We start from the raw sequence: 27,777 nt of genomic DNA, 5'->3' as shown, positions 1-27,777 counted from the left end.
GCATTTTTACCTTTGGGTCATGGTCAAGAGGTTTACGCACAAGCGCAGGGTCGTATGTGCGTGTGTTTGTGTCTGTGTTGTGAGGATCACGCAGTGAAAAAGGAAACTGACCGAGTGAGCATCTCAATTACCGTTTATCTTCCTAATACGACGCTCCGTTGCATTTAAGTCGGTTTTAAATGACACTGAGCGATACAATAGGCCTATAACTGCATCAGAATAAAAAAATCACAATAAATTTAAACTCCTTAAACTACTGGAAATGGCATTACAAACTACATTCATCTCACAGTCACAAAGCCTAATAATAAACCAATGATCAATATTATATTACAATCATGTTACTAAACACAAATATTTAGTAGAAAAATACAGAACACCTACAGCCATTATCTACGTTCTTGGAAAAAACAGCAAAAGATGCAAAAGACTTTTAGAAAATGTACAAAAGTTGTGGCGAGAAGTTGTAGCACTTACAGATTCAGCTACTGGTACTGTTCTGCATGCAGACGTAAATCCTCATTACAGTACATCCATTCAATAACAAGACTGCACATTATTGGTTAGACTAGAGGTCGAAGGTATACACAGTGCACTCCATTAGTAAAAAACTGAGCACTGATTGAAATCTGATACAAAAAGTATCCTGTTAAAGGATAATCTGGTTTGGTCCAAATTATGTTTAAAAATAACCATGTCATGTTTTATAGTTGACACAAGAGGTAATCAGACTGACCCACATTCAAAAACACATAATTTCTGAAAAGAACAATATAAACAAAAATGGCTTCATAAATGCATTTCCCGAAGGACTATAAGATGCTAAGCATGTGCATTAATTCATTAGGCCCTACATTCCTAAGTATTGCTTCCTTAATATCAAACATCACATAATCAGTCTAACTGCTTCAGAACATCATTAATATTTTAGCCTACATGGGGCCAGATTCATAAAACCCAGCGGTATCTGCTCCCCACCCTGTGTAGTGCTTCATTGATATTCATAAATAGGAAATCACCGCATCAACGTCACAGAAGAATGATTGACTGTTTTTTTCTTCAAGGAGAACCCTAGACCTGGTTTCTAATAACATTATCAGTGGTTATTGATTTAATGTTTTAAAAGTATAGTGGAAAACTATTATTATACATAATTAAGTAGTATAGAAAATTAACTTTTCAGTGTTTGTGCAGATATATTTTAGTGTATTGAGTGCCTACTCAGTACTCAGACAGGTTTTATGGTCTAATACGTCAGATAACATGAGCCAACATAAGCCCTTCAGATTTGGCTCGCCAAAAGGAGTCATTAGCATTACCAAATTAACATGATTTTCTATGTAAAAATATGCTTTACGTTTGTCCTGTCATTGGCAAACTGGCCCGTTTTGCAGTGTAGGTATGTAAGTGTGTGTCACTGCTAGAATGAGCTGAGCCTGACATCACAGCAAACTCAAGGTGGTACTCTGGTTAAGATGTATGCTGTATGGGTCCAGCTGTGCTGTGTTCACGAGGCTCATTATCATTTAAAGGAGTAAAATGAAATGAAATGTGCCATATTTTGTCAATTGTGATTTTTACACCCCAATCGAAATTTGTCCTCCGCTTTTAACCCATCTGTGCAGTCAGAACACACACACACACTAGTGATTACTAGGGGCTGTGGATCACACGTGCCCAGAGCGGTGGGCAGCCCTAGCCCGGCGCCCGGGGAGCAGTTGGGGTTAGGTGCCTTGCTCAAGGGCACCTCAGTCATGGCCTGTCTGGGAATCGAACCCACGACCCTCCGGTCACAAGTCCAGTTCCCTAACCGCCAGGCCATGACTGCCCCTGAGTAGGCACTTACACTGGCAGTGCTCAACACAGAGAAACAATGGTGCTGTAGTCATTGATCCTTTTGGTATTTTAACAAAAAGAATGTCACAGACATTCAGTAAAACTCCAGCAAACTGTCAACTTGCTTTAAGGTAAGTATAAAATGCACCCCTTTAAAAAAACAGTAGTCAGACTCGAGGGGGCAAATAGCCTAAAACTGGAAAGTGAACAATCCTACTTAATTTTATACAAAATATCTGAGTTAGTTGGGTGGGCCGTTTTTTCATGTCACAGATAAGCTTGCCACAACTTGGCTTACTAAGTCAATGAATGTTGTTATTCATCCAGTAAGGAGAAATTGTTGAGCTGATTATGAAGATTATTTAAACCATGATTAAAACATTCCACTGGTATAATATTCCTCGTTAACACAAATGTTCTACTGAAGACTTTTATATGTCGTGCTGCTTCACTATTGAAATTCACTATTGTAGAACCTAAGTATTAATTTAATTAAGAATATAGTTATACAAAAGAAAAAATACAAAAAAAATGTATTTTCATAATGTGAGATTATGGTTAGCAATCAAGCAGAAAACCAGTGCAGTCACTCCCGAAGCCCCTACTATCAGTGTAGTCACTCCTGAAGTCTCTCCTATCAGTGTAATCACTATTGAAGCCCCTTCTATCAGTGTAATCACTACTGAAGCCCTTCCTTTCAGTGTAATCACTATTGAAGCCCCTCCTAACAGTGTAATCACTATTGAAGCCCCTCTTATCATTGTAATCTACTGAAACCCCTCCTATCAGTGTAATCACTATTGAAGCCCCTCCTATCAGTGCAATCACCACTGAAGCCCTTCCTATCAGTGAAATCACTATTGAAGCCCCTCTTATCATTGTAATAACTCCTGAAGCCCCTCCTATCAGTGTAACCACTATTGAAGCCCCTCCTATCTATGTAATCACAATTGAAACCCCTCCTATCAGTGTAATCACTACTGAAACCTATCAGGGGTGTAGCCTGATACAGATTTCATCTTACCAAAGCAAATTCCTGTACCTGACAAGTGCAGATGAATGAAAGTAGTTCTAATTAATAGGTAGCTAATCAAATTTGTTAAGCAAGACGTGTTAAGCTAAGGTCTTAAACAGTGATTTCCAGATAGCTTGTGAATTAAGAAATTTATATAGGTCTATAAAACGAATCCTACTGTGTGGGAGGACACCTGGATGTTTACAAATAGTAGAAACACCCCTGGTTGCTGAACTGATGACTTCAGTGCTTCTAAATCATGGCAGAGCAGTTGAATTGTTTCTCTTCTCAATCCATATCTTTTTATAGTTTATCCCTCTGTAACACCTAAATTTGCATTTCTTTTTGCAAAGGTTTGTGGCATTCTGAGATCCTGCTTAAGCTAGTCAGTTTTAGCAAGTCACTACCACAGTCGCACGGATCAAAAATGCGCCCCGTAAACAAATTAGTCAATTAGCTAAATGGGTGCATATGAAGAATTGTGATAATGACTTGTATATGTGACCAAACATTGTCCACGTGGGCTTCTTACTGGGACATTATCCATCAGGTGGGTTCAAGGGTTATTTTTGTACAGAAAGGTGTTCTGTTTTGAATCACTAACGTCATACGCAAATGTGGTGAAATTGCAGAAGCATCTATAAAATATGCAGGCGATCGGTATTTACGAAGGAGGAAACCTTTTTCTGCAGGACACTTTGCTGTTAATGTCACATTAAAGCTGGTCGTAGGCTTTATGAATTTGGCCCTTAATGTCTTACTTCTCTGTTACATGAGCTGGAACATGTTCACATATAGTCTGTTCACTGAAAACAATTAACAATACCATCTTCATATGCTGTCTTGAACCAAACATCTGAAATCTGAACAAAAAAATTAAAATATAACTGCAGTTGAAAGCAACATTGGGATGGGAGTGTCTCAGAAGTCTCAATTTTGAAGTTAAATTTAATCAGATTTAGTCTGATCATATTAATAAAATATTAGCCTAATTGCAATAAAGTGTGTTTTTCTATCTTGCAGCTTCTATAATTTATTCTCAAATGTGAGAGACTCTTGATTTTTTTACCTAAGTACATTTAAATGTAAAGTTTAAAAACAAGATGATATTTTTATAGGACTAGCAAAATAAAAGTTTTGAAAAGTTGTTCTAAATTGTTCTAAAACAACAGATGCCAGTGAGAGTACATTTAGTCTCCTACTGTGTTATTTGCCATTGTGTAAAACTCACGACTCACGGCTGTAAGTGTCCAGCTTTACACACAAATAACATATATAACAATGCCCTATTATATCACGCACACTGTGGTCATATCTTACAGGTCTTATGTTTTGGAATGTGGTCTGGTTGCCATACACAGGTCCACAGAGCATGCCCAGTTGCCCCTATCACCATCACATTCTATATGCTCCACACAGAGGTGTTCACAAGAAATGTCACTTCGAGCCCATGAACAACATTTCTAATCCTCTCAGTAAGTAAATCTTGCAACACCTTGTGCACTCTTCCTCAGCGCTGAACCAAATGAGGACAGGTAAGACCCGAAGCACCACGTATTCAGTCTCGTGAGTGTTTTGAGGAGACTTCCCTTACTTGTATTTGTAGTTCACACCTAAAGCTGTGGTCTGGCCATTGAGACAACCTTTAAAACTGGTTTCTTGCGGTTTCTCTGCCGCAGGGTTTCATCCCTGAACCGTTTCTTAGTACGGCCTTGATTGTGGTTTCTACAATGATATGATCTAACAATGATCCAACTTGTAATGTTTAACAGTGTGAAGTGGGAGAAATTTCAGATTAGTGTTTGAAATGCCCTCAGACCTGCCCTTTAAGGGTAGTGCCAATGCCAGTTAGGTGGAATGGGACCCGACTGGGAATCAAGGCTGTTCATAGCGAGGAGGAGCTTTGGCTGTAGTTACGTAGCATCAGCCGGTCATACTTTGGGGAGTTGGACTCACACAGGGCCAGCTCCGAGCCCGGAGAGGTGGGGGAGTTGCTGGCTGAGCCCATCGAAGAGTCCCTGAATGGGGAAGGGGGTGCGAGAACAGCCAAATCCTCCAGCTCGGTGGTCCTGACCACGGACAAGGAGTCATAGGTGCTGCAGAGGCTGGCCGGGGACGCCCTGCTGCTCCCGCCGGTGACCACGCCTCCCGCGATGCCCACCGCCGAGCGAGGGGTGGCGTTGGCCGCAGCCACAACCTCCGCATAGGTGGTCACCGTCGTCGAGGGTCGTGCGCTCTCACGTTGGAGCAGTGGGCGGGATCCAGCGGGGTGCGTGGGAGGGGCCGGGGGCGGAGCCGAGCCCGCCGGCAGCATCATGCTGTTTAGCTCGCTGATGTTCGCTGCGAAGCGGTTCACCACGCTGCTGATCTGGTCCATGATGGAGGTCTGTGGCGGGGCGCCACGCACCGAGTGCTCCGTCAGGTAAGACGGCAGCGCCACCACTGGTGGAGTTGGCCTCTCCCTCACCATCTCCTCTTCCTCGCAGCAGTGCTGCACAGAACCCCGCTGGCAGACCGTGGGCAGCGGCGAAGGTGTGCGCGGGCGGTACGTCACAGGGTAGCGTGGAGGCCTCTCGTATGAGACCTTCACTGCCGAACTCGGAGGCGCGTCGCAACCCTTGGAGAAGGGCTTAATGATGGCCGTCTGATTGGTCTCCTCCTTCTTCTTGATGTGGATGGAGATTCGCTTCCACAAGTTGGGCCGGTATCCTCGCTCATTTTGAGCCCAGGTCACCGTTTTGCCATTAGAGCTGTGGGGAGAAATCATAATGCATCATGTCCTTCCACTCCATGGAGTCAGTTGCCAAAACACATGTAATTATAACTTTAAGCCCTTTTCTTACTGCATGAGATGCAAATTACGCTGGTCTTTGCACATTACACAGTAATTCCAGGCCACTGTCAGTACCATACAAAAGCATCTCTGCACCCAAAATAGAACAGAGAGCTACATCAGTGACTTATGCATTGTAAAAAAAAAATACCATAAAAAATTGCCTTTTGAATAGCAGAGTGAGTCTAGTCAGTACCGCAAACCTCATTATCACCATTTCTGACTCCTTTAAATAAAACAACTCCAATGTTCCTCTGCTCCCTGGGGGGCATCAGTCCACATGGATGGTCTCTGATTCATCAGGCTGTTCTGCTCGCAGGTCTCCAGCTAGGAATCACACTTAGGAAGTGTTATTGGTTTAGCTCTTTAAGGAGTTTTTGTTTGGTTTTGTTTTGCTTCTTGTGTGTTTACTCTTTATTGCCTTTTTTGCTGTGTCCTAGAAAATATTCCTTTAGACAGGAATATTTATTTTTCGTTCTAAAATGTCAGCAGACAATAGTGAGAGGTAAACAGAATTTATCATGTATTTAGTTATCTATTTGTGTTATCTATTTTTTTATTGTCTAACATTAAAATGATATCATCAGTACCAACTCACCACCCACTTGATCAGAAATGTGGATTTATGAAACACTATATGAGATATATGGTTAGTCTAAAGACCATCTGTTATCACTTTTTGGATATTTTTGCATGTCAGATCCCAATACGACTGCTGAGTTTAACACATTTATACCCGCTCACCACATACCATGGCAATGTAAATGTCAACTTTTCACAAACTGTGTTTGTGCCACACAAAAACATCTCCGATCAACAGTGATTCTGTGATCAGAACCTAACGAGGGATGATTGTGGAGGAATGTGGACAGCTGCATATTCAGAGAGCGACTGCAGTGGAACTGTATACCTGTGAATTGCTTCTTTAAGACTGGTACTCTATAAGACAAATACTCTATAAGAATTGTACTTATAGACTGGTACTCTATAAGACAAAGGACAATGTGCAATATCCTGAAAATTATAATTTAATTATATTTCCAATTTAAGATGAAGTCATATTAGTATAAAAATGCAGGCCTAAATGTTTAACCTGTTTTATACTCGCTGGGCTGCCTGTGTTTATTAGCATGTCCTCCTGCAAGTCCCCAGTATGCGCTTTTGTGCATTTCATTCGTTTGCTGTTTTCTGTTTGGTTTCTCTTGCCCACTGTGTTTGTTCCCTGCTTTGTATGTATACACTATAAGAATGAACCTCAAGGAAGGACACATCTACCCTTTCTCTGTGTTTCTTTTCCTCAAACAGACATTTGTATACAGGGGATTCTCATCCAGAATCTGCTGCTCTGATGCGGCCATTGTGTGCTGAAACATCATAAAAAAAAAAAATTAAAGACTATAGTAATGGATTACCAAGAAAAGCTTCAGTAATAAAGAAAAACATGGATAGTTCAGTAGATGTTAAATCCTACAACAACGGTAAAAGTAAACCATCTTATATATACCCTCACTTGGTTTCTGAAGGCACCAGCGTGGAACAAGGTCTGACAGATATAAGAGAATCTTTAACATGTACTCCAGTGATGGAATGATGAAAATTAGGGAATAAAGCTTATGATTCAAAACATACCAGCTCCTCTGTAGTGATACATGGCTAAATCTGGGTCACTAGTCTGTACTGATGATACGACTGCAGAGAGATGCAGCAGGATTTATTATGAACAAATTGATGTCCAAGCCAAGCCAAGGGAGTCACCCGACCTGAACCCCACTGAACCCAACCTTACTGAAGCCAAGACTGAAGGCTGAAAGCTCCTAAATGGAAATGAAAATGTTGCCAGGCCAAGATCATTACCACTGAAGATTCCAAGCATCTAGTGATGTCATCAGCTGGAGACGCCTTGCTACCAAGGGTTTATCGATCATTTTACATAGAACTATGTTACTTTGACCAGTTGCAAAAGGAGCCCTGAAATGGAGCACTACTATGAACAAACTCAACTGAGATTCCAATATGGTCGGCATGATACAGGTCTACATACCCTTGAATTAAAACTAATATTTCACACTTGTCTTGATTGGAATTGTGATTTGTCAGTGAAAAGGAAAAAAACCTGTGAGACTATGTCACAATTCACATGAGCAAACGATAAACTTTAGCACAACAACTGACCTGACGTTATCTGTTCCGGAGCCACGGCGTCTCCACAGGTTAGCCAGGCTGCTGGAGCGGCTGGCGGCCGAGGCGGACTTGCCATCTCCCACGTGCATCCTCACCACGGTGGAGGTGGTGAAGGCGCTTCGCACGTTACGCTCCGGCTTGGCGAGCATGATGTAGACCTTGGGCGCGAACATGCAGCCCAGCGCCACCGTGGCGCTGAGGCTCACCGAGAAGCACATGGTGATGATCTTGTAGTTGGAGCCGAAGTAGATGGGCACGAAGGCCAGCCAGATGATGCAGGTGGTGTACATGGTGAAGGCGATGTACTTGGCCTCGTTGAAGTTGGCCGGCACGTTGCGCGTCTTGAAGGCGTAGAAGGTGCAGCTGAGGATGAGCAGGCCGTTATAGCCCAGCGGCGCTACCACGCCCAGGGTGGTGGTGTTGCAGATGAGGTGCACCTCACGGATGGACGGGTAGTCATAGATCACTTGCGGCGGCTCCATGACGAAGAGTGCCACGATGATGCCCAGCTGGAGGAAGATGAGGATGAAGGCTATGACAAGCTGGGCACAGGCACTCATGAAGCGTGGCTTCTTGGTACAAATCTTCTTCTTGCTGCCGGCCAGGATGCGGGCAATGCGGTTGGTCTTGGTGACCAGGGCGGAGTAGCTCATGGCCGGGGAGAGGCCGATGCCCAACCTCTGTAGATAGCAGTAGGCCACGTGGGGCTTGGCTATGAGACAGAATGTGCACAGGTAGCCCATGCAGATGCCTGCCAGAATGATGAAACAAAGCTCTCTGCTGGAGGACTTCACCACAGGTGTGTCGTGAAATCGGACGAAGACCAGCGTCACGAAGATGGTGGCCAGGAGGCCGAGGCAAGCGAAGACCACGGCGGCGATGGGCTCAGGATCTCCCCACTGCAGGAACTGCACTGGGATGGGCTCACATCCTGAGGGCCAGGAGAGGTCAGTCAGACATACACATTACACCAGTGGCACTTTATTTTCAATTGGCTTTGCATGGTTTCACCTCTGGATTTACAGTTATGCTATTAATGGGTCAACCACCAGAAACAACGGTATCAATCAGAAATGTAAATAAGTAAATGTTTGTAAATTACTAGAATGCCCTGATCTGTGGCTATGAAAACTGCACATAAGACATTTATCACACATTGTATTTCACAATTCACATCAAAATTGCATTGGAATTCTGAGTACCCAGTGCCTCATTAACGGAGAAGTAAACCAGCGCCATGCATTATGCATCACATACTTGCATAAACTAGTGAAGGTATATTTAGCATGGTGATTTGCATCAGCAGACAGCAAACAAAAAAGGCATGGCATTGTGGCTCTGCTTCTGTGGACCCAAGAAGCTGAGGAAGCTGAGACAGTCTGGAAGAGAGCCCAGCTTGGTCTGTGCAGGACAGGAGGAGGAGAGCTGGGTTTAGAGCAGGCCTCAGGGACCACCCACCCAGAATCAAACAGAGAGCCGCCCTTACGGTGTGGGAAGAAAAATAACCACACAGCAGATGCAGGAAACGTCAGCGCCACTTGGTAAGAAAAGTAATACGGCTTTGATTTAAAAAATTTAATACAAAGCAAGAAATGACAGGGCAAAAGTGAAGGACAGTCTTTTGTCATGCTAAATGTAACATGTTTTTTCATTTACTATGGGCTTTTTTTCATCCTGTGTGTGTGTAATAAGAGCGTCAAACGCCTTGTGCTGCTGTTTGAGTTGTGCAAATAATTTTGCCTTTTAATATCACATTGTGTTCCAGAAGTACTGAAAAGAAACATCTAAGAGTGCCTGTAAAACACCACTTTCGTCCTCTCCTTAATCCCCTTAATAACTTTGTGCTGGTTTCATGAACCTGGTTAGCACTGCACAAATGCCACACGAGGTGTAAAAACCTGCAGTAATCTGCTGAGTGCAAAAGCCATAAACCACTGAATAAAAGTTAAGGAATTTGTTTGTGATAAGTTGATAATGCTGCCTAAGACGCTGGCTTGCCTTCCCAAATCCAGCCAAAACTCTTCCACACCTCCAGAAGGCACAGCTCCTAGGGCAATTACTCCTGTTTCTTCAAACAGCATTTTTAGATTTTGTATTTTTTACTTGCATATTATTCAACACAATGCAAAAACAGCCCCAAATATGAAAAGCCTTCACAGAAAATTAGCTGTAAATGATTAAAAAATGACATAAAAGGGCAGGAGTCAGAAAACTTTTAACAATAACAACAGTCAGCAGCTTTCTGAACAAAGCAGAGAGGCTGTCCCAGGAATAAAACACAATAGTCTTAGTGTATGCTAATGGACAACATCAGAGGATCCTGGGGGAAAAATAGGGGAAAGTGAAAGAGGTTACAGGTCGGACTGGGAAGTGATTGTGAACTGTGATTGGGGCTGGGAAGTGATTGTGAGCTGTGATTGGTGGAGGACAGGTATGCATGCTTGTTAAGTTGCTGATGAGGGCTTGACAAAAGCTGAAAAAAAATCTACCAATTATGCATAGATTTAGCAAGCTTGCTTGAAGTTAAAATAAATATATTCTATACATACATATATATTCTGTACTCATATCATCTCCATGGGCATCTGTGACATTATCAGAGCACTAGCTGTTTTTGATAATAAAGATGTTTTTTGTATAATACTACAACACTACAGTACACCGAACAGTAATTCAGTTTACTGTCAGTAGATTATTGAACTGAGAAGTTGTAACACTGACCATTTTTTAAAATTAGCATAACTGGACCTGATACCACGAACCTGACATGATACCATGCAGGCCATTACCTGGCCATTGAACTGTGTCTTCAAACACATGTCGTAAACTTACTTAATGCCTTAGTGATACCAGTCAATCTTTAAAAATATAATTTAACAACTATATTTAAAAAATCAAGTAAAAAAATGATTTATGATTATTTATTTTTATTTGCAGTGTTCTGGCATCACTGTTCATATAGGAAACACTTCTGTCTACTAACCACACATTTGACTTGACTTGACTTGAACTGGAACTTGTGCCTATGGTAAGCATTTCCATGCTATGAGCTAGACTGGAATAAGTCGGAATACATTCGTCCTGAAGAAACCCATCAGATCAAAGCAGAGGACATGACGGCTGTAACTGAGATTTTGGGACAGTGTGAGTGAGGCTCTTCGTGGGCAGAAGAGTTACTCTAGCCCCCCGTGAGCTGCAGCCCCTGAGAGGACGCAGCTTTAGGGTTCAGCCACCACAGCCTCTCTGGAACACTGTCACTAGACGCCCTGCCAAGTCCAAATCTCTTATTCTGGCAAGTAGATGGGTTGGTCTCAAAATACAGCAATGAATGAGAAATGACTCTTCTGTGAGTTTCTCTGACCCACATACGAGTCCATGTAAGTCTACTCCTGATTTAAACCTTCTACCAAATGATAATCTTACCAAACGTGGTTCACAATAGAGCCACTAAATTTGGGTTCTTTGTAGTTCCTGTAGTTCAATTATCAGTTTTCTTCCTACCACCCTTTCAAAAACATGTTTTCAAGTACTTTGCTCTGCTGTTGCTGCAATTAGCAACAGCAGTAGGTCTGTGTGTTCTGGTGATGAATGATCTCTCTTTAAGAAGGCCATAAGTCTGTTCATCATAGACAGAACTTTCACTCTTGTGTTTTGGCGTCGGGCCCATGTCCTCCTCTTCTCCAACATCCTGGAGTGTTGTTGCCTTCATGTTCACTCCCAACTCTGTTTGTTATTAGTTCTATTTGTTTTAGTATCATTGGCGCTTAATATAATTTTTGATTAGGTAGAGAATTAATAACACAGACTTATCTCGCATGCTATAAATAAAAAAGACGTCTTGTGGAGAGCAAGCCTGCTCAGAGTGATTTTAAGAGATTCTATATTCTTCATGATAAAGGACTTTTAATTCTGTGCTTAAATAAAACTGCTTTATCCATGAACATTGCATCATTCAATATATGAGATGATGAAACCCTGTTGCTTGAATCAGGGGTCTTAGACCAAGTCAAGTCTTCATCGCTACAATGAAACAGCCCCTTTAAACTGGAGCGCGATGCGGACTCACCTGTGAGGTCATCTGTGGGCCAGGATCCCAGCTCGCAGGCGCGACAGGTGTACTCGTCAAACACGAACTCATTCTCCTTACAGGGAGTGCAAGTCCAGCAACAACTCACCTCCCCTTTCCGGATCACCTTGGGCGAGAGGAGGAAACAGTAGGACGTCAAACCTAAACTGGGCTTCATTTTAATGACATGCTTGAAAGGCTGACTTTGTGAAGAAGGATTATCAGGGATGTGGGCTATGGAACTGACATTGTCCCAGTGAATCTCCAAGAACTATAACGTATAGGAAGGAAGCCATGTATGACCTCTTTCTTTCACAGCCTCCCTGTGGTTTCTAACCTTAATCTGAGCTTTTTCACAGGGCTCACTGCAGACAGAGCGGATGAGGGAGCTGCTGTTGGGCCAGATCTCATCGTCATCCATCTTAAGCCCATGGCTGTCCCAGCTGCCTACGTGCACATAGCTGTAGTCTTCCTCGCTCATCTGCTTGAAGTTCATGATCTCATATCTGAGCATGCACACACACACACACACACACACACACACACACACACACACACACACACACACACACACACACACACACACACAATGTATATAAGATGTACTCTACTGCACAAAATTTTCCATGCATGAATTCCTCTCAGTCTTACCTGCCGGGGGAATCTCCGTTCTCATCAAAGAGCACCACCTCTCCTGAAACGCCACTAAAATTGGTCCTCATGAGGAATTCCAGGAGCTTTCGCCCATCAATGGGTCTCATGGCATCACACAGACCCAGGAATCCTGGACAGAGGGCTTTCTGCATGGCGTGCAGGCCATAGGCCATGCTGTAGATAGCATTGATGACAAAGCCCATCTTAGTATCCTGAGCATAGTGTAGTCGGAGGGACTCCTTTTCTGATGACAGAAAAGTTAGAAAAACATTTCAGGTATTATTTAAACATGTAAAAATCAAAGACCTGCTTCATAAACTATATACAATGGGATCAATGGACAGATGATCATTTAATCAATCTGAGATGTTTATGAAGTATTGAATTGTAGTTCATTTATTACAATACCTGCTCAACAACTGACACACAAGCGCTGCTGGCACAGATGTTTGTATACAGGGTAGCTTCGAACATGATAGGCAGCCACTGGGCCGGGATGTAGGATGAAACTCACTGGTGCAGGTGCGGTTGTATTTATTGTTCTCCTGCGCATGGCCCCTGATCCGACACTGGAAGCGATGCTGCCAGAACTCGGTGAACCAGGGGTTGCGCTGGTTGGTGTCGGGCTGCAGGTTCAGGTAGTAGTCGTCGAACCAGGTGACGTACGCCGACTGCAGCTTGATGGTGATGCCACCGGCAGCCTCCTTCTGGTAGCCGTCGGTCACGTCGTAGCGGTCGGCCCAGCCGTCGCTGCACAGGGAGAGGGGGGAGAGAAGAACTGAGAGGATGGGAGGGATGGAGGTACGTTAATGGATTAAGACCAGGAGCGGCTGTTACAGTCCTGCACTGTCATTAAGGGTAACAAGCCCCTGTTGTTCAAGTGCTTAAAACTAGCTTGAGCATAGAAGAAATTTCTAGCTAACAGTAGTAGTAGACACGGCAGCCTGAAGTAACGGCTCTGAAGGAAGCTAGTGTGCCTTCCCGCCTGGCATTGGGAACACTGCCTTCATATAATAATCCATCCCGATAATCCACGCTGACAGTGGCGGACTTAGCAATTTGGGGGCTCAAGGTGAATTTAGCTAGGGGGCCCATCAACATTAATATGCGAGAAATAATTTAGCTAGTCAGGGGGGCCCTACAGTGGGCTGCAGTGGGAGGGGCCCAAGGCAGTTGCCTAGCCACGCATCTATGCAAAGACCGCCTCTGCACGCTGATGTAGACGTGGTGCAAGACACATCACTCCTGAGCTGCAATAGAACTCAACAACACTGCAGAAAACTTGAAGCTTTGAAGGTGAACATGTAAGAATTCATTTCCACCCTATATCGCAATCTTCTATCCAATCTCATAGACACCCAATTTACACACGTCATCAATAAACCAGAGAGGATCTGTTCATTTCACAATGAGTTAAGAGAACACCACAGCGCGAGCTTATCAAAGTACACTACAGCTAGCCTGAATTAACTGATAGCCCCCACTTTCTAAATGGTGCCAATGATGTCAATGTATGCAATAGAGGTGCCAAGATAGATGCCTCTTGGCATCTAGTACACTAACCAATAACCTGCATTACATACACTAACCAATAACCTGCATTACATACACCAGTGGGGAACCGTCAGGGCCCTCTACACCCTCTCAGAGGGCCTAAAAATATTCTTAAAACATAAATATATAATATAATTTATCTAATTTTATTTTATCTACTTACAGTTTGCGGGCCCAGGTTTAATGGTCACGGTTCGCTACTGACATACACTAACCATCAGCCTGCATTAAATACACTAGGGTGACCAGACGTACTCTTTTTCCCGGACATGTCCTACTTTTGAGACCCCCCCCCCCCCCCGGTCAAAACAATCGCCACACGCATGCCAATAAAAAATAAATTTGTAAAAGGTGTCCACCTTTTCAGAAACCCAAATCTGGTCACCCTAAAATACACTAACCAATGGCCAGTGTTAAGTACGCTAACCAATAGTCTGTGTTAAGTACGCTAACCAATAGTCTGTGTTAAGTACACTAACCAATAGCCTGTGTTAAGTACACTAACCAATAGTCTGTGTTAAGTACACTAACCAATAGCCTGTGTTAAGTACACTAACCAATAGTCTGTGTTAAGTACACTAACCAATAGTCTGTGTTAAGTACACTAACCAATAGCCTGTGTTAAGTACACTAACCAATAGTCTGTGTTAAGTACACTAACCAATAGCCTGTGTTAAGTACACTAACCAATAGCCTGTGTTAAGTACACTAACCAATAGTCTGTGTTAAGTACACTAACCAATAGCCTGTGTTAAGTACACTAACCAATAGTCTGTGTTAAGTACACTAACCAATAGTCTGTGTTAAGTACACTAACCAATAGTCTGTGTTAAGTACACTAACCAATAGCCTGTGTTAAGTACACTAACCAATAGTCTGTGTTAAGTACACTAACCAATAGTCTGTGTTAAGTACACTAACCAATAGCCTGTGTTAAGTACACTAACCAATAGCCTGTGTTAAGTACACTAACCAATAGCCTGTGTTAAGTACACTAACCAATAGTCTGTGTTAAGTACACTAACCAATAGTCTGTGTTAAGTACACTAACCAATAGTCTGTGTTAAGTACACTAACCAATAGCCTGTGTTAAGTACACTAACCAATAGTCTGTGTTAAGTACACTAACCAATAGCCTGTGTTAAGTACACTAACCAATAGCCTGTGTTAAGTACACTAACCAATAGTCTGTGTTAAGTACACTAACCAATAGCCTGTGTTAAGTACACTAACCAATAGTCTGTGTTAAGTACACTAACCAATAGTCTGTGTTAAGTACACTAACCAATAGCCTGTGTTAAGTACACTAACCAATAGTCTGTGTTAAGACATGCAGCGCACACCCAACCCCTTCCCCCCACTTCTGAAAGAAAGAGTTTGGTACAAAATGTACCCTGGCTGCACTGCACACACTGTGAAGGTATTCCTGAAGCTGGATACTGTGGATATCTCGCTCTCTCACTCCCCCCCCTCTCTCTTTCTCTCTCTCCCTTACTCTCTCTCTCTCTCCCTCTCTCTCTCTCTTTCACACACACACACACACACACACACACAACTATTTAGAGCTTATTCTGCGTGTTTGAACACTTCCTAACCTTGCAGTGCTGGTTACACAATGTGGCGCGTGGGAGGTCTTTGTATCTTTTCTGTTCTGTCAGTAGGGAAGGAGAGGGTTTCATAACTCGTCCTTGGAGCCGAAAGCGATGGGAGAGAAAGCAGTGAGGGCAGTGTTCTCTGGAGTTTGGATATCTGCAACACAGCGGGCTGGAGAGCTCTGAGAAGCCCACACAGTGACCCCATCGTGTTGCCCTTCTCCGTAACGCCCCACTGCTACCGATGCCGTTATAAAAAGACCCTGCGCGGGCGACCAGCAACTTTGGCATGTTCAGCCATGTCTAACAGGTTTTTTTAAATGTAAACATTTTACAGGTATGCTGAGTCATTTTTTATGTCATATATGGCTCTTTGAGATCTTAGAGATTTGGATGATCAGTGATCGGTTTTCAGTTCACCAACTCACACACAAGCTTACAGGATCTGAACAACCAAACAAGTGTGTTTGTTAAGCAATATAGAGTAATGAAGCATTAAGAATTAGACTGTGTGCTGGTCTATCCTCAGATTCCCCATAGCTCCTCTCTGCATATCTGGCAATACAATGCAGTGTTTCCTCCCTGATTCACCATAGACAGATGGCCGCAAACATGACAGCGGAAGTCAACTGCTCATTACTGAATAATTGAGATCCACTGAGTTGTAAAATTGTGCAGCTTGGGCTCTTTGTCATGACAACGTTTTTGTTTTGTTTTAGTGGTCCACCATTGATGCAGAGAGAGCCGAACTTGGCAAATCATGCTCACACACTCGTTTTGGGCATGCTCACACACTCGTTTGAGACTATGAGTATCACAACTTCAATTGAGACTATTTTTAAAGAGATAATCATTTGATTTTTTTCCTCACTAAATAAGAGTTCCACTGTGACTGCATTGGTATTCAGCAAACAGTGCAGACAGATCTGCCGAAAATCGGCTAAGAAATTAGGCTTAATAATGAGCTACTAGATAAGCGTGAGTGAGGAATCCCCTACCACAGGGCACGACGCTGCTAGTGTGCAGGCCAGCGGGAGAGCTCGCGCCCTTAGGAGGGAGCGCTGGCTCGTCCTGCAGGTGCTCTGCGGCCATGATTTACACCTCGCCCACTTCCTCTCGTCCCAGCAGGCTGGGAGAAATGAGGGCAGAAGTTCAGACGCCTGTGTTCCCTGCGATCACTCACAGAAGAACCTGCCAGCCCGGTATTTGCCTGGTGCCCCCATTACACACACACACACACACACACACACACACACACACACACACACACACACACACACACACACACACACACACACACACACAAAGACCAACTGAGCTGTCTGGAAGGCCCAGAGGCTCAGCATGGCATCCATGACACCATTTTCCGAAATAGACATCCTTTAAACTTATCCTGCAAACATATACAATATGTACAATTTACATCAACCTGTTCAAAGACACATTGCTATGCATATGTCAGAGACCATCCTTGCCATCAAGTACATGTTTTTAGTGTCAGAATAAACAGACACTCTCCTTTTTATTTAGGATCTTAAAATGAAGAAGTTATAGTGCTCAGTAAAATGTGCTGGACCATCACAGACACTTTGGTCCCCTTCAGCAATCACCTGATGGCCAATGGAGTCATTTCTGAGGAGACTGCTAAGTATGTGGCATTAAACATCAGCATTAAACAGCTTTTTTTTACCTTTCAAATATGACACCAAGGATGAAAACCCCAGTTCAAGAATGTAAGTGGTATAGTGTAATTTAAGGAAAACAACCCACACTACTTTTAGTGACTGAATCATTTAAATAAATCTATTGCTGTTTCAGAGTCTATTTAACCGTTTTGAGGATTGTAAAACAATTCTCTGCTGGTTACGCAGACAAGAGACCTGACGGCATTAAAGACCAGCAGAGATTAGAGACATCACACTGTTTCTTCCCCTTTGAAACATAAAAAGCTGAAGGTGATATGCACATTCCTCTCCTTACGAACACGTGTGTAGATCACTGTGTCACACGGCAACAACTGAAATAACAACACATGCCCATATAAGGACGGCCTGACCTAGCAACCGAGGTCCTCCCTGAGAAGATGGCTTCCCTTTGACTCTTTGGAAGATTTAGAGCAAACTTACTGTCAACAAACGGGCTGGCTCTGACATGTAGTCCAGATATAACCTCACAGGGGTACAATGCTTGCTCCAAACTTTTTTGGATTCGAAATTAAACAATAACCTTGGAGTTAAAGTGCAAACCATCAGCTATTATTTGAAGATTTGCACATCCATATCTAGTGAACCATACAGGAAATGCACAACACTTAATGTGATCTCTATTTTAGGTGATGTTTTAAGCCTGCTTAGATTGTACGTATGTTTTATTCATAAAGCAATTTTGTGTGATATATAAATAATAGTGAAATATAAGAACACAGAGTAAAACAAAAAAACATTAAAATAATAAAAAAATACAGCATAATTGGTGCAGCAATGTCAAAAGCACAGTCTCTCTTCAGCATCACCCAAGAGGCAAAGGCAGAAGTAACTCTGACAGCCTCAGAGATCTCAAAGCAGGGTAGGGCAGGGCTACACACCGTAGGCAGGAGCCAACACAGACATGTAAAACCAAATAAAAGAATCTTAAACTGGGTACCGCTATGAACAGGGAAGCAGTGAAGAGATGGTAGAGCCAGGGTAATGGCCGCCTTTCTTTCTCTTCTTTTCTCACACTGTGGAATGATTGACGCTAACAATGTCTTATTTGATCCTGAATACAGAGAATTACAGTTGTCTGAAACAATGTATTGATTTTTTTTTACTTCGGAAAATTGTTGAGTTGATAAAAAACATCCTTACAACAAAATTGGTTTGAATGTAAAATCTAACTTCAGGATTGAAAAAACACACCATAAAAATGGTCATTGCCACTATGTAAAAAGGTTCAGCTTTACATTGTGAGAGCTCTCTTAGTTGATTTAATAATCTAGCAGAATGATTTGGAGGGTCATAAAGAAATTGGCCTTTTGAGATGAGCCATAAATTCAGCATCTGTGTCAAGATCCAGAGAGATTCAGGAAGTTGGGGTATTGCAGGATGGAGCCCAGAGTGAAGCAGCTGTTTCTAATAGATCAGATGCTAGTCCCTATTGCACCAAATATCTCTATTAGGAGATGAACAGGTAAGACATGATGTAGTGTGCTTCACTGGGGCTACAATGGCAGTAGAGAGTAGAACTAATTAAAATGGAGGTACACACTGTAGAAGATTATACACATGATAGGATATATAACATGATAAGTTTTAAACAACACAACCACACTATGCCGCTCTAGTGAGCTTAATACATAGTTAAGCTTATTGCACTTTAGGCCTGTGGTCATTTCTGGATAACATTTTGGGGAAATAATTTGTCAGTACCGTTTGCTCTTTTGCAGTTTTAATTGGTGGCTGAAAGGTACTGACACTTATTCATCTGCTGTCAGCTAAAGGGATGCTGCCAAGGTAGCGTTTGTCACAAAGTGATTTACATCAGCATCTGAGAAATTTCAAATAGTATGAGAATTTACAGATCGACAGGTTTTTAACAGCCGGCGTTTGACAAAGTTGTAGCACATTTAAATTAATAGGCCTGGACAATCTGTTACTGTTCTCAGTTAACATGAGGACAAAAGAGGTGTCAATGCCAGTACAGCAGGCTATGCTTTTATGCTTTTAAAGAAAAAAACTGTTGAATTGAATAATTACAATTTGCAGAATGTAGATGTGTTAAATACTACAACAAAGAGATTATTCTGGTATGACCTCCGCTGATATCATGAGACAAACCACTAAAACGCCGCAAGAATGAAATGGCTAGTTTATAGTTAGCTCGAATGCATAATAAACACAGACAGAGTTGAACCTTTATAGTGATGAGGGACGGAGGAACCTGCTGACAACTGCTCATGATGTAAAGCAGGGCAGATACTCTGTCAGGGTGGCATGTCTCACTGGTCTTCACCCATGACGTGAGTGCTGATGACAGCAGCAGCTCCAGGATGAAGAGACCAGGAGCAGCTTAGTTGTTCATATCCAACCAAATGCCACCAATCTCAGTGAATGGTGCTGTGCCAGGCTGCACAACAACGCCTCATATAACGAAAAGTGGAAGGTTCTGCACAGGCCACTCAGACCTGCACTGATGTTCAGATACAATACTGGATCAATGCCTGTTAGTTACTTTGGCCATGAAACTGTGACCAATTCACTAAAAAATGTAAACTCAACAACAAATTGTACAAACCCCCTCAATAAATAGAGGCAACAACAAACCAACTGAAGGACTAGATCTGGTCTGCTCTGGGTCTAGTAACTAGAATTTATTTAAAGACCCAGCAACAGACATTATGAATTCAGAGAGATTGTTACAAACACAATCTATAATACAAATGCTATGATGAAGATTTCCATCTTTCCCAGTCAAAAACAAAGGGATAAACTGGACCTGTAACAGACTCCATGACAGATTGAATTTAATGGTATTCAATTATGGAAATAAACAACTACAAAACACCGGGTGACGTGTTGGAGAGCACCGTCAGACAGGCAAAGAAAACATAAACTTATTTTACAGCACCTCAACTATGACACAGACTGTGTGTGGTACGGTCTGAAGGCCGATTACTAAGGAACCTGAGAACATGTTCACCACAAGTGCTTCATGAGCTTCGCATCTTATATGCCAGTTTTGAAGGGCAAAACAAGAAAATTGCCATCAGGACTGTGGGTGAACCCAACAGGGTGATACTGCAAGTGAGGCAGAGACTCCACAGTATACAGGACTCCACAGGGAGCAAACCTTTGCAAGGCACCAGATGCCCTGACTCCAGCAGTGCTGAAAGCATGTTCTACACCGATGTCTGGAGTGTTCACGGAATTCTTTAACTCCTCACGGGTACAAGCAACCATCCAGCAGTGTTTCAGAAAGACCTCTAATACCGCAAAAATAACAGAATAACGATAAATTACAACTTTGATTCATACATGATTCATTCATTATTCTGTAAATGTTAAAAAAAACACACAATTAAAGCTGACATTTAGCACTGCAATTTCATAGACTTTGTTTAATTTTGAATCTATTGTGCTGTAGTACAAACCACCACCAAAAAACTACAGACTGCACTACAGAACCAGACACTTACAGACTGCACTACAGACCCAGATGTCAGTATAGCAGGACCAGGAATAAATGGACATTGTACAACGCATGAATCGCCCACTTCATCAAATCCCACTTAAATGACCACATATGTATGTAAAACATGTAAGAAATCATACAGAATCAATGTAACAATGTTTTAGGAGAAGGGGCCAAAAACATATTGGGATATTTTAATTACTTAAAAAATATTTTTTAAATGCTAAATTAAGAATTAGTTAATTATTTAATAACTACTTTCCCTCACCATTACAATTCTGCAATACGCCAATAAGCTATCTTATCAGTAGTTCTTAACAGAGATAGCAAGCATATGATTTCTTCTCTTAATACCTACAACTAGATCAGCCCAGACTAAAATTGTACTGAACCTCATAATAGGTCATTTAGATGTCACAGTGAGGGGAAATTAAAATGTGAGGAATAATCTCTTGGCCTATATGACACTATAAATAGCTCATCTTTTTTAGATTTTTTTTTCTTCATGATGAAGGCTCCTGGGCAGATTCTGGAAATAATCCTGTCACAGGATCACTTTTTGTCACTAATCAAGCAGATGAATAGTCACAAACAAGACTTAAGCTTTTTAATTATGTTGAGTGATACAAAGAATACACTACTGGTCTTTTACATTTACATTAAATTTCTTTTTTATCCAGTGCGACTTGCAAAAGTGCTGTCATATACTCATAGAACGTATCCTAGCCAGTAAATTTTTTAGTTCAAGATTATTTTAATTTTAAAAGCAGTGGTTTAGTGTTGATTAAAACAACTCAAAATAAGAATTGATCATTGGCATTTAAAATAATTACTTACTTGATCAAGAGAAGCTTACAAAGCCTGAGCTCTTAAAGTAGTGACCACACAGAGTAAAATCCCCAGTGCTGAACACACAGCTGTGGTGTTAACTTAAGGCTCACAACTCTTTTGTGTTCAGGAATTAGAACCACTGGATTGTGAATAGGACAAACACAAAATGAACCACAGACCACGTCAGGACGTTGCTACAAACACAATGACACATTTGGCAGAGAAAAGTCTAAACATTGTATTGTAGATGAAGGTCCATGATCAAGTTGTGCTTGGACTCTTTGTTTCGCCATGTACACGTTAATTGGAATGTCCCTGTTGGCTCTTTGTTAAATGCTATGTATTGCAAGCTGTCTTTACAAAAATGAATAAATAACTGGTCATATGAGATGATGGTGATGATGATGGTGATGATGGTGGTGATGATGACAGTCAATCCAGTGTGGGATTCTTCTGGATGGGAAAGGTAGCTGTGATTAGTCATTTCTCAATAGGTTTCTTCTCAAACCTGGACACACAGATATGCATATTAAATTGAAGCTAACTGCTATAGGCACCCAAAAGGTGAACACATGTTAACCAGCTACCGGTAGTTTAAATAGTCCCGTCATCCTGTTCTAGGAACGTCTCATATTAGTTAGGAGCTAATGCAGACACGCTAGTGTACAGTGCACTTGTTTGTGGACGACTCGTGAGACTTACCTGCCAACCAAAAGGAACTTGCCCACCAGGTGGCGTCGTCTCATGGCCATGAGGATGCCGCGTACGGTCATACCCTCGCAGAAGCACGCCACAACACGCGCTTTGGGCAGGTGGCTGCGCAGTTTATCCAGCAGCCGGTCGAAGTTGTGCTCCCCAGCGTTGCTGTATATCTTATCTGAGTGTGCGATACAGATCCCTTCCTTGGCCGCCATGTCTTTAAAGGCCTCCATTCCACTCTCTCCGTAGTTTCCTGAAAATGTAGATTGAAAGTACTTTAGTGAGCAGCTGGTGTGGTTGATAATGCACTGTTAAGAAAGTCTAACGTGGTGGGAAGAAAGTTGTGGAAACACTAATGCTCTGTTAGCAAAATCTAAAATAGAATAAACACACTAATGTTCTCTGAGGAAAGTCTAAAATAGCAGAAACTAAAGAACTGTTAGGAAAGTTTAAAATAGAAGAAGCACAGTAATGCTCTATTAGGAAAGTCTATAATAGAAAACAAATGCCCTGCTGGGATGCACTGTCTAAGTTGGACAAAACTACACCCAAAACCTGCACTGTAACCTGATGTTCATTTGACAGTCCTAAACACTGCCCCATATAGACAGGGCAGGGAGTCGTAACGTTTACAACTTTGTCTTTAGCACTGAATGCTTTGTAGGAGTCAGTATGAGGAAATGAGTTCCACTGGACTGTTAAAGGCAGATATACAGCTCCATCAAAGCAGGAGAAGATACAGTAAAGCATTCTGGGTGGCGGGTATCTGATATAACCCACTTAAACCTGAGAACTGAAATGAGCTGTTCTCCCTACTGCTATTTTAATCACATTACTGAATTTGCTACTCTCAATATCTATATAGGTTCTTTAAGACAGTGATTACACCAGGTATTATTATGTGATACTAATAATTATTATTATTATGTGTATTATGTGATAGATGTGTTGGATCCACACAGGCACATTTCACACTTCATACTGATACAAACTACTGAACAACATTCTGCTCCTGCCCCGATTTCTCAGTGTCAGGGGTAAACTCCCCCATCCCACAAAACAGGTCACCTACTTTCTGGTTGCAATATGAGCCGTTACAAGTGTTTCTGCGAGAGTGCTGATTTGAAAATACATTCATGGTGTGCTGTGAAATACGAAAGCCAAAAATTCCAAACAGATCCCATCAAAACTCTGAGGATTTAACCCCATTCTCAATGCAGTTCTCGGACACACTACATTCTAATGTACACTACGCCCAGAGGCAGATGTAAGGAAAGACTAGCACAAACACCACAGTCTAAATAAAGCTAGACAACTATTTGCAAGGAGAGTGCTTTTAACATTTCTAAAGAAGAAGCACATATAAAGGTCAAATCTATAAATAAGGAGGCGCCAAATATACTGAGAGTCTTGTGCACGAAGCGTGCTTCCCATGTATGCTTCTAGAAATGCTGTGTGAACATGAGGTCTCGGGCGTAGCCAGAAGAACCAGACCTGCATGGCCATCCGCTCATCTTCTCCTGTCCATGCTCCGGGTGAACAGTGACATGGAGTGTGGGCTGCCTGCCCTCTGTCAGGACTCAGCTCACCTTCAACCACATTTTTAGCCAGACTTCCTTGAATCAAATGTGCAGCCGCCATTTTTAAAAAGAGTGAATCTCACCAGTTATGAGAAATCTATTTAGGCCGTCTGCATGTAAATCAGACGGTTTGCACATGCTCCTTTATATGCTGTCAAATGTCAAAAAGTTTCACCAAGTGTTTTCCCCCCCCAAGGTTCCAAGCTATTAGAAGTCGGAGATCTCCTCCTCCACGTTTCGATGCCTGTCTCCTCTCGCGGGCAGAGTGTTCAAAGTCTGCTTCTCCGTCTTTGTTCTGCGTGCAGCGCATGTTGAAATGGCACTAGCTAACTTTGTTATGAGATGAGAGAATCCAAGAAATATGGCTCAGCACGAAAAAGCGCTCAAACTTCAGCCACCGTCCTTCCGTTAGGTAGGACTGCACCAAACACTGAGTGGAATTTACATGAGAACATATAAGAGGTGAAGGGGCCTTCTGGTCTAATGTGAAGGGTCTTTGTGGCCCTTGTTCAGAGACATAAGACCAGCAGACTCTGAACACGACTCAACTCGCTAGGGGAACTACTTACTTCCCCACTAGTAGGGAAGAAAATAACATTTAAATGGTTATCATGGATGCCCCTCAGCAATAGATCCAAGCTGGGCTCCACAATTCTTTGGTCAGTCATGACAGAAACAGAGACCAAAACACAAGGGGGGCACCTACATTGTAACCATGGTAACGGTGTCCTACTGTGTCTCAATATGCCCATCAACTGTTTACAGGCAAACAGGGCAGCAGTAATGTCGGGGAGTTTTTAAGCAATTACATTCGATGTGAGAAACATAAAACATTAAGAATTTCAGAAAACAACGCCCTGATGTGAAGTTATCTGGCATAGATAATAGCATCACTATCAGTAAGTGAGATTATTCCAGATAATTTCATGAGTCATTTTCTAAAATGTATCTTCATCAGCTCATTTAAAAACTGCTTTATTCTTAAATGCTTTAGCTGCAGCACTTAGTGATAAACAAAAATTTACTGGCATATAAGCATATAAAGCACTTTAGTCCTGCTACTTTTGCAAGAATGTATTTGCAGCACTGGTCATGTTTCATGTTCTCACCCCAGCATGGAGGTGATTACCAAGGGCAGTCTTCCATACTTAACCAGTGCTGTAATTAACATTACTCTGCTAGGTCATTGGTCTTCATGTCCACAAGGGCTGCTTTGGGTTAGCGATGTGACAGGGAGGCATTATTCAAACGCACCAGTCAGAGGTAATGCATGGTGTGTGAAAGGAGCTTCTGATTAATGGCAGAAAGGTTGCGTTCCACTGCACATAGTTTTATCTGCTTTATATAAATGAATATCCTCATTTGTTGTATTTTTGATATAATATGAATTCAAGTTGTTGTTTTGCTCATTAGAAAACATCATTTGACATGTACGCCCTCAGTTATGAGGAGAGTAATGCTGAGGTTTCGTATGAGCGTGGCTGCTTCAGGTTTGTGTGAAGTATCGTCCCCCAGAACAAGCTGTCTCCTAACAAACTGAAAGGGAAGATATGACACTTTGTACCAGAAGAGACAACACATGAATCATTCAAAGCAAACCTTTCAAGTGGACACCACATGAGGTGTCATAAGTCATAGCCTAGATGCTGTCAGATTGTCAGACAGATTGCGGTTTCAGTCAGTGTCTACTTGTGAATGATACATTCGTTTATAATCATTTATAATAACTAATATCTTGTTTTACCTGTTTAAACCCCAAACACCTATGCCACCAAACACAGTGCCCCTTACCCTCAGTGTGTATGGCTGAGACGTAGGTCCAATTGTATCTTTTGACGATGTCCACCATTGCTCTGGCCTGCTGAGCGTCTGAAGGCACGACCCTCATGAAGTACTTATACAGGGACTTATCGCTGAGATCCATGCTGGTGGCGGAGTAGGCGATTTGGGGGATGTTGAAGAGCTGGAGGAGGTTCTGCACCTGGATGGCCACGGAGCTGGAGCCAGGTCCAATTAAGCCGACAATGGGCTTCTTTCCTCTCACGGGTGTTCCTCCCCCCTCGGCGGAGCACTTGGACAGACCCTCCTCCTCCTCGGCGGAGACCAGGGTGTCCCGGATGAACTCGATGCTCTGCTCCAGAGCCACGGCGGAGTGCCAGCAGGAGTCTCGGATCTCGCAGCCCAGCGTGACGTTGGGCAGGATGGCCGGGTCGGCGTTGATGCGGTCCAGCGTGTGCATCATGGCCTCCACGCGCTGGATGCCGTACTGCTCGCGCACGGCTCCACACTTGCGCTCGTGCACTTTGTCCGCAGGCGGCTGGTGGTGCACGGAGAACAGCGCCCCGATGATGATGTCGCCGGGGATGTGGGCCAGGACACGCCGCTCGTTGGACTGGGCGAGCGCTAGCGTGCCTGGCCTCGCTGGTCCGCCATCCAGCCCAAGCAGAGCAACGAGTAAGAGAAGAAAAACCCCCATCTCCTCCTGTCTGTCAGATCCAAAGGCAGCAGGATCGCTCAGGGCATCTGCAACAGTTAATGGGACAAACGCATCTTTTCCTCTTAATCTATTAACAATCACAACTAAACAAATCACTAAATCACTGCTCCCGGTTTTTCGTCCAAATACAGGACTCTTCAACAAGTAACATCTCTCTTGGGAAATGACTAATCTTGTTTGTGAGGGAGCAGGCGGGCTCTGTCAGCATCCAGAGAAACCTGTGAAGTCATCGGTCAGTATTTCATTACCATTAATCATATCAATGCCTTCGTGAACGGCTGCTTGTATACACAGGGCGAGCAAACTTCACTGCAACGAGAATCAATAACATCGCCTTAACATGTTTAAAGTTCTGTAAACTTACGACTCCTAAACTATAATCTCTCCCTCCGAAAGAAATGCGTCCGTAACTATAAGGAGCTGTCCGTGGTGCTGAATACTCAAGTCACAAGTCTGTTAAGATGCAGCTGTAGATTTATATCGACACATGACGACAGCTAACAATCTATGCATGTCAGGCACGCGAAATTGCAACATCTCAGAATTCGCACACGTACCTAAAGCAAACCAATCTAACGAACCGCTAAACTTGTAATATCTCAAAATAAGGAATAACGTGCTTACCGTTCTCACCTTAGTTCGCGCCACTGCTTGTGTCCTGACAATCTGCTTTTCCTCGAGTCTATGTGTGCTCACGAAAAACCTTCACTTAATTGCCGATGTGTCAGCTCTCCTTCGTCACATGGCATTTTGCCCAAATCACCATATGCTTTAAAAATGCGGTTAGTGCAGGTATTTTTACGCCTAAATGAGAAAAAATAAGTAATCTGCGACTTTCCTTCTAAGCTCACAGTTGCATTCTGCGCAATGACCGAACCGATGATCGACCACTGTAAAGCGCCCAATTCAATTTTAAGCGTAGGCTGGTTTGTTCTGTTTGGATTCACCGGAAGTTTCGTTTCTCCTAGTAGCTAGTTATCATTCAATAGCAAACAAAAACTGAAATTGATTACCAGCCCATATGTATTTTTGTTTTACATTTTTGATGAACGTCATAAGTCTCTAACCTGCGTAATATGCTCAGTGACCTAACTAGCATTAAAAACACCATTTGTAGCTATATCCGTCATTCCTATGCACAAAATTAGCTACTGCCCGATGAGAAGAGATTAGCTAAAGAGGTGTTTGTACTACTCTACTTAAAATTATATTTATATTGAAGATAATAATTTGTCTCCTAGCTACCTGTACAGTGCCATCCTGAATGCGA

The 27,777-nt window shown here is 42.6% G+C and overlaps 1 protein-coding gene across 2 annotated transcripts; it reads right to left on the bottom strand.

Annotated features, from left to right (window-relative positions):
• Positions 1-119: 119 nt before the first annotated feature.
• On the bottom strand, positions 120-27,777 carry grm5a (glutamate receptor, metabotropic 5a). Of its 2 annotated transcripts, none has more exons than XM_077020096.1 (9): positions 27,132-27,777; positions 25,802-26,533; positions 22,434-22,683; positions 13,100-13,335; positions 12,583-12,829; positions 12,269-12,437; positions 11,932-12,058; positions 7,857-8,796; positions 120-5,601 (listed from the first exon to the last, which is right to left on the bottom strand). In XM_077020096.1, exons 2-9 carry the CDS (start codon positions 26,484-26,486, stop codon positions 4,737-4,739), a joined length of 3,519 nt encoding a protein of 1,172 aa, XP_076876211.1. In that variant the 5' UTR covers positions 26,487-26,533; positions 27,132-27,777; the 3' UTR covers positions 120-4,736. The 2 variants fall into 2 exon arrangements, with proteins under 2 accessions (XP_076876211.1, XP_076876212.1); XM_077020097.1 differs by having other exon boundaries at positions 27,141-27,777.

Source organism: Brachyhypopomus gauderio, chromosome 10 (genome assembly GCF_052324685.1).
Source record: "Brachyhypopomus gauderio isolate BG-103 chromosome 10, BGAUD_0.2, whole genome shotgun sequence".
NCBI classification, from domain to species: Eukaryota; Metazoa; Chordata; class Actinopteri; order Gymnotiformes; family Hypopomidae; genus Brachyhypopomus; species Brachyhypopomus gauderio.
Note: the sequence above shows the minus strand (reverse complement) of the source record. Positions and strands in the feature narration are given on the sequence as shown.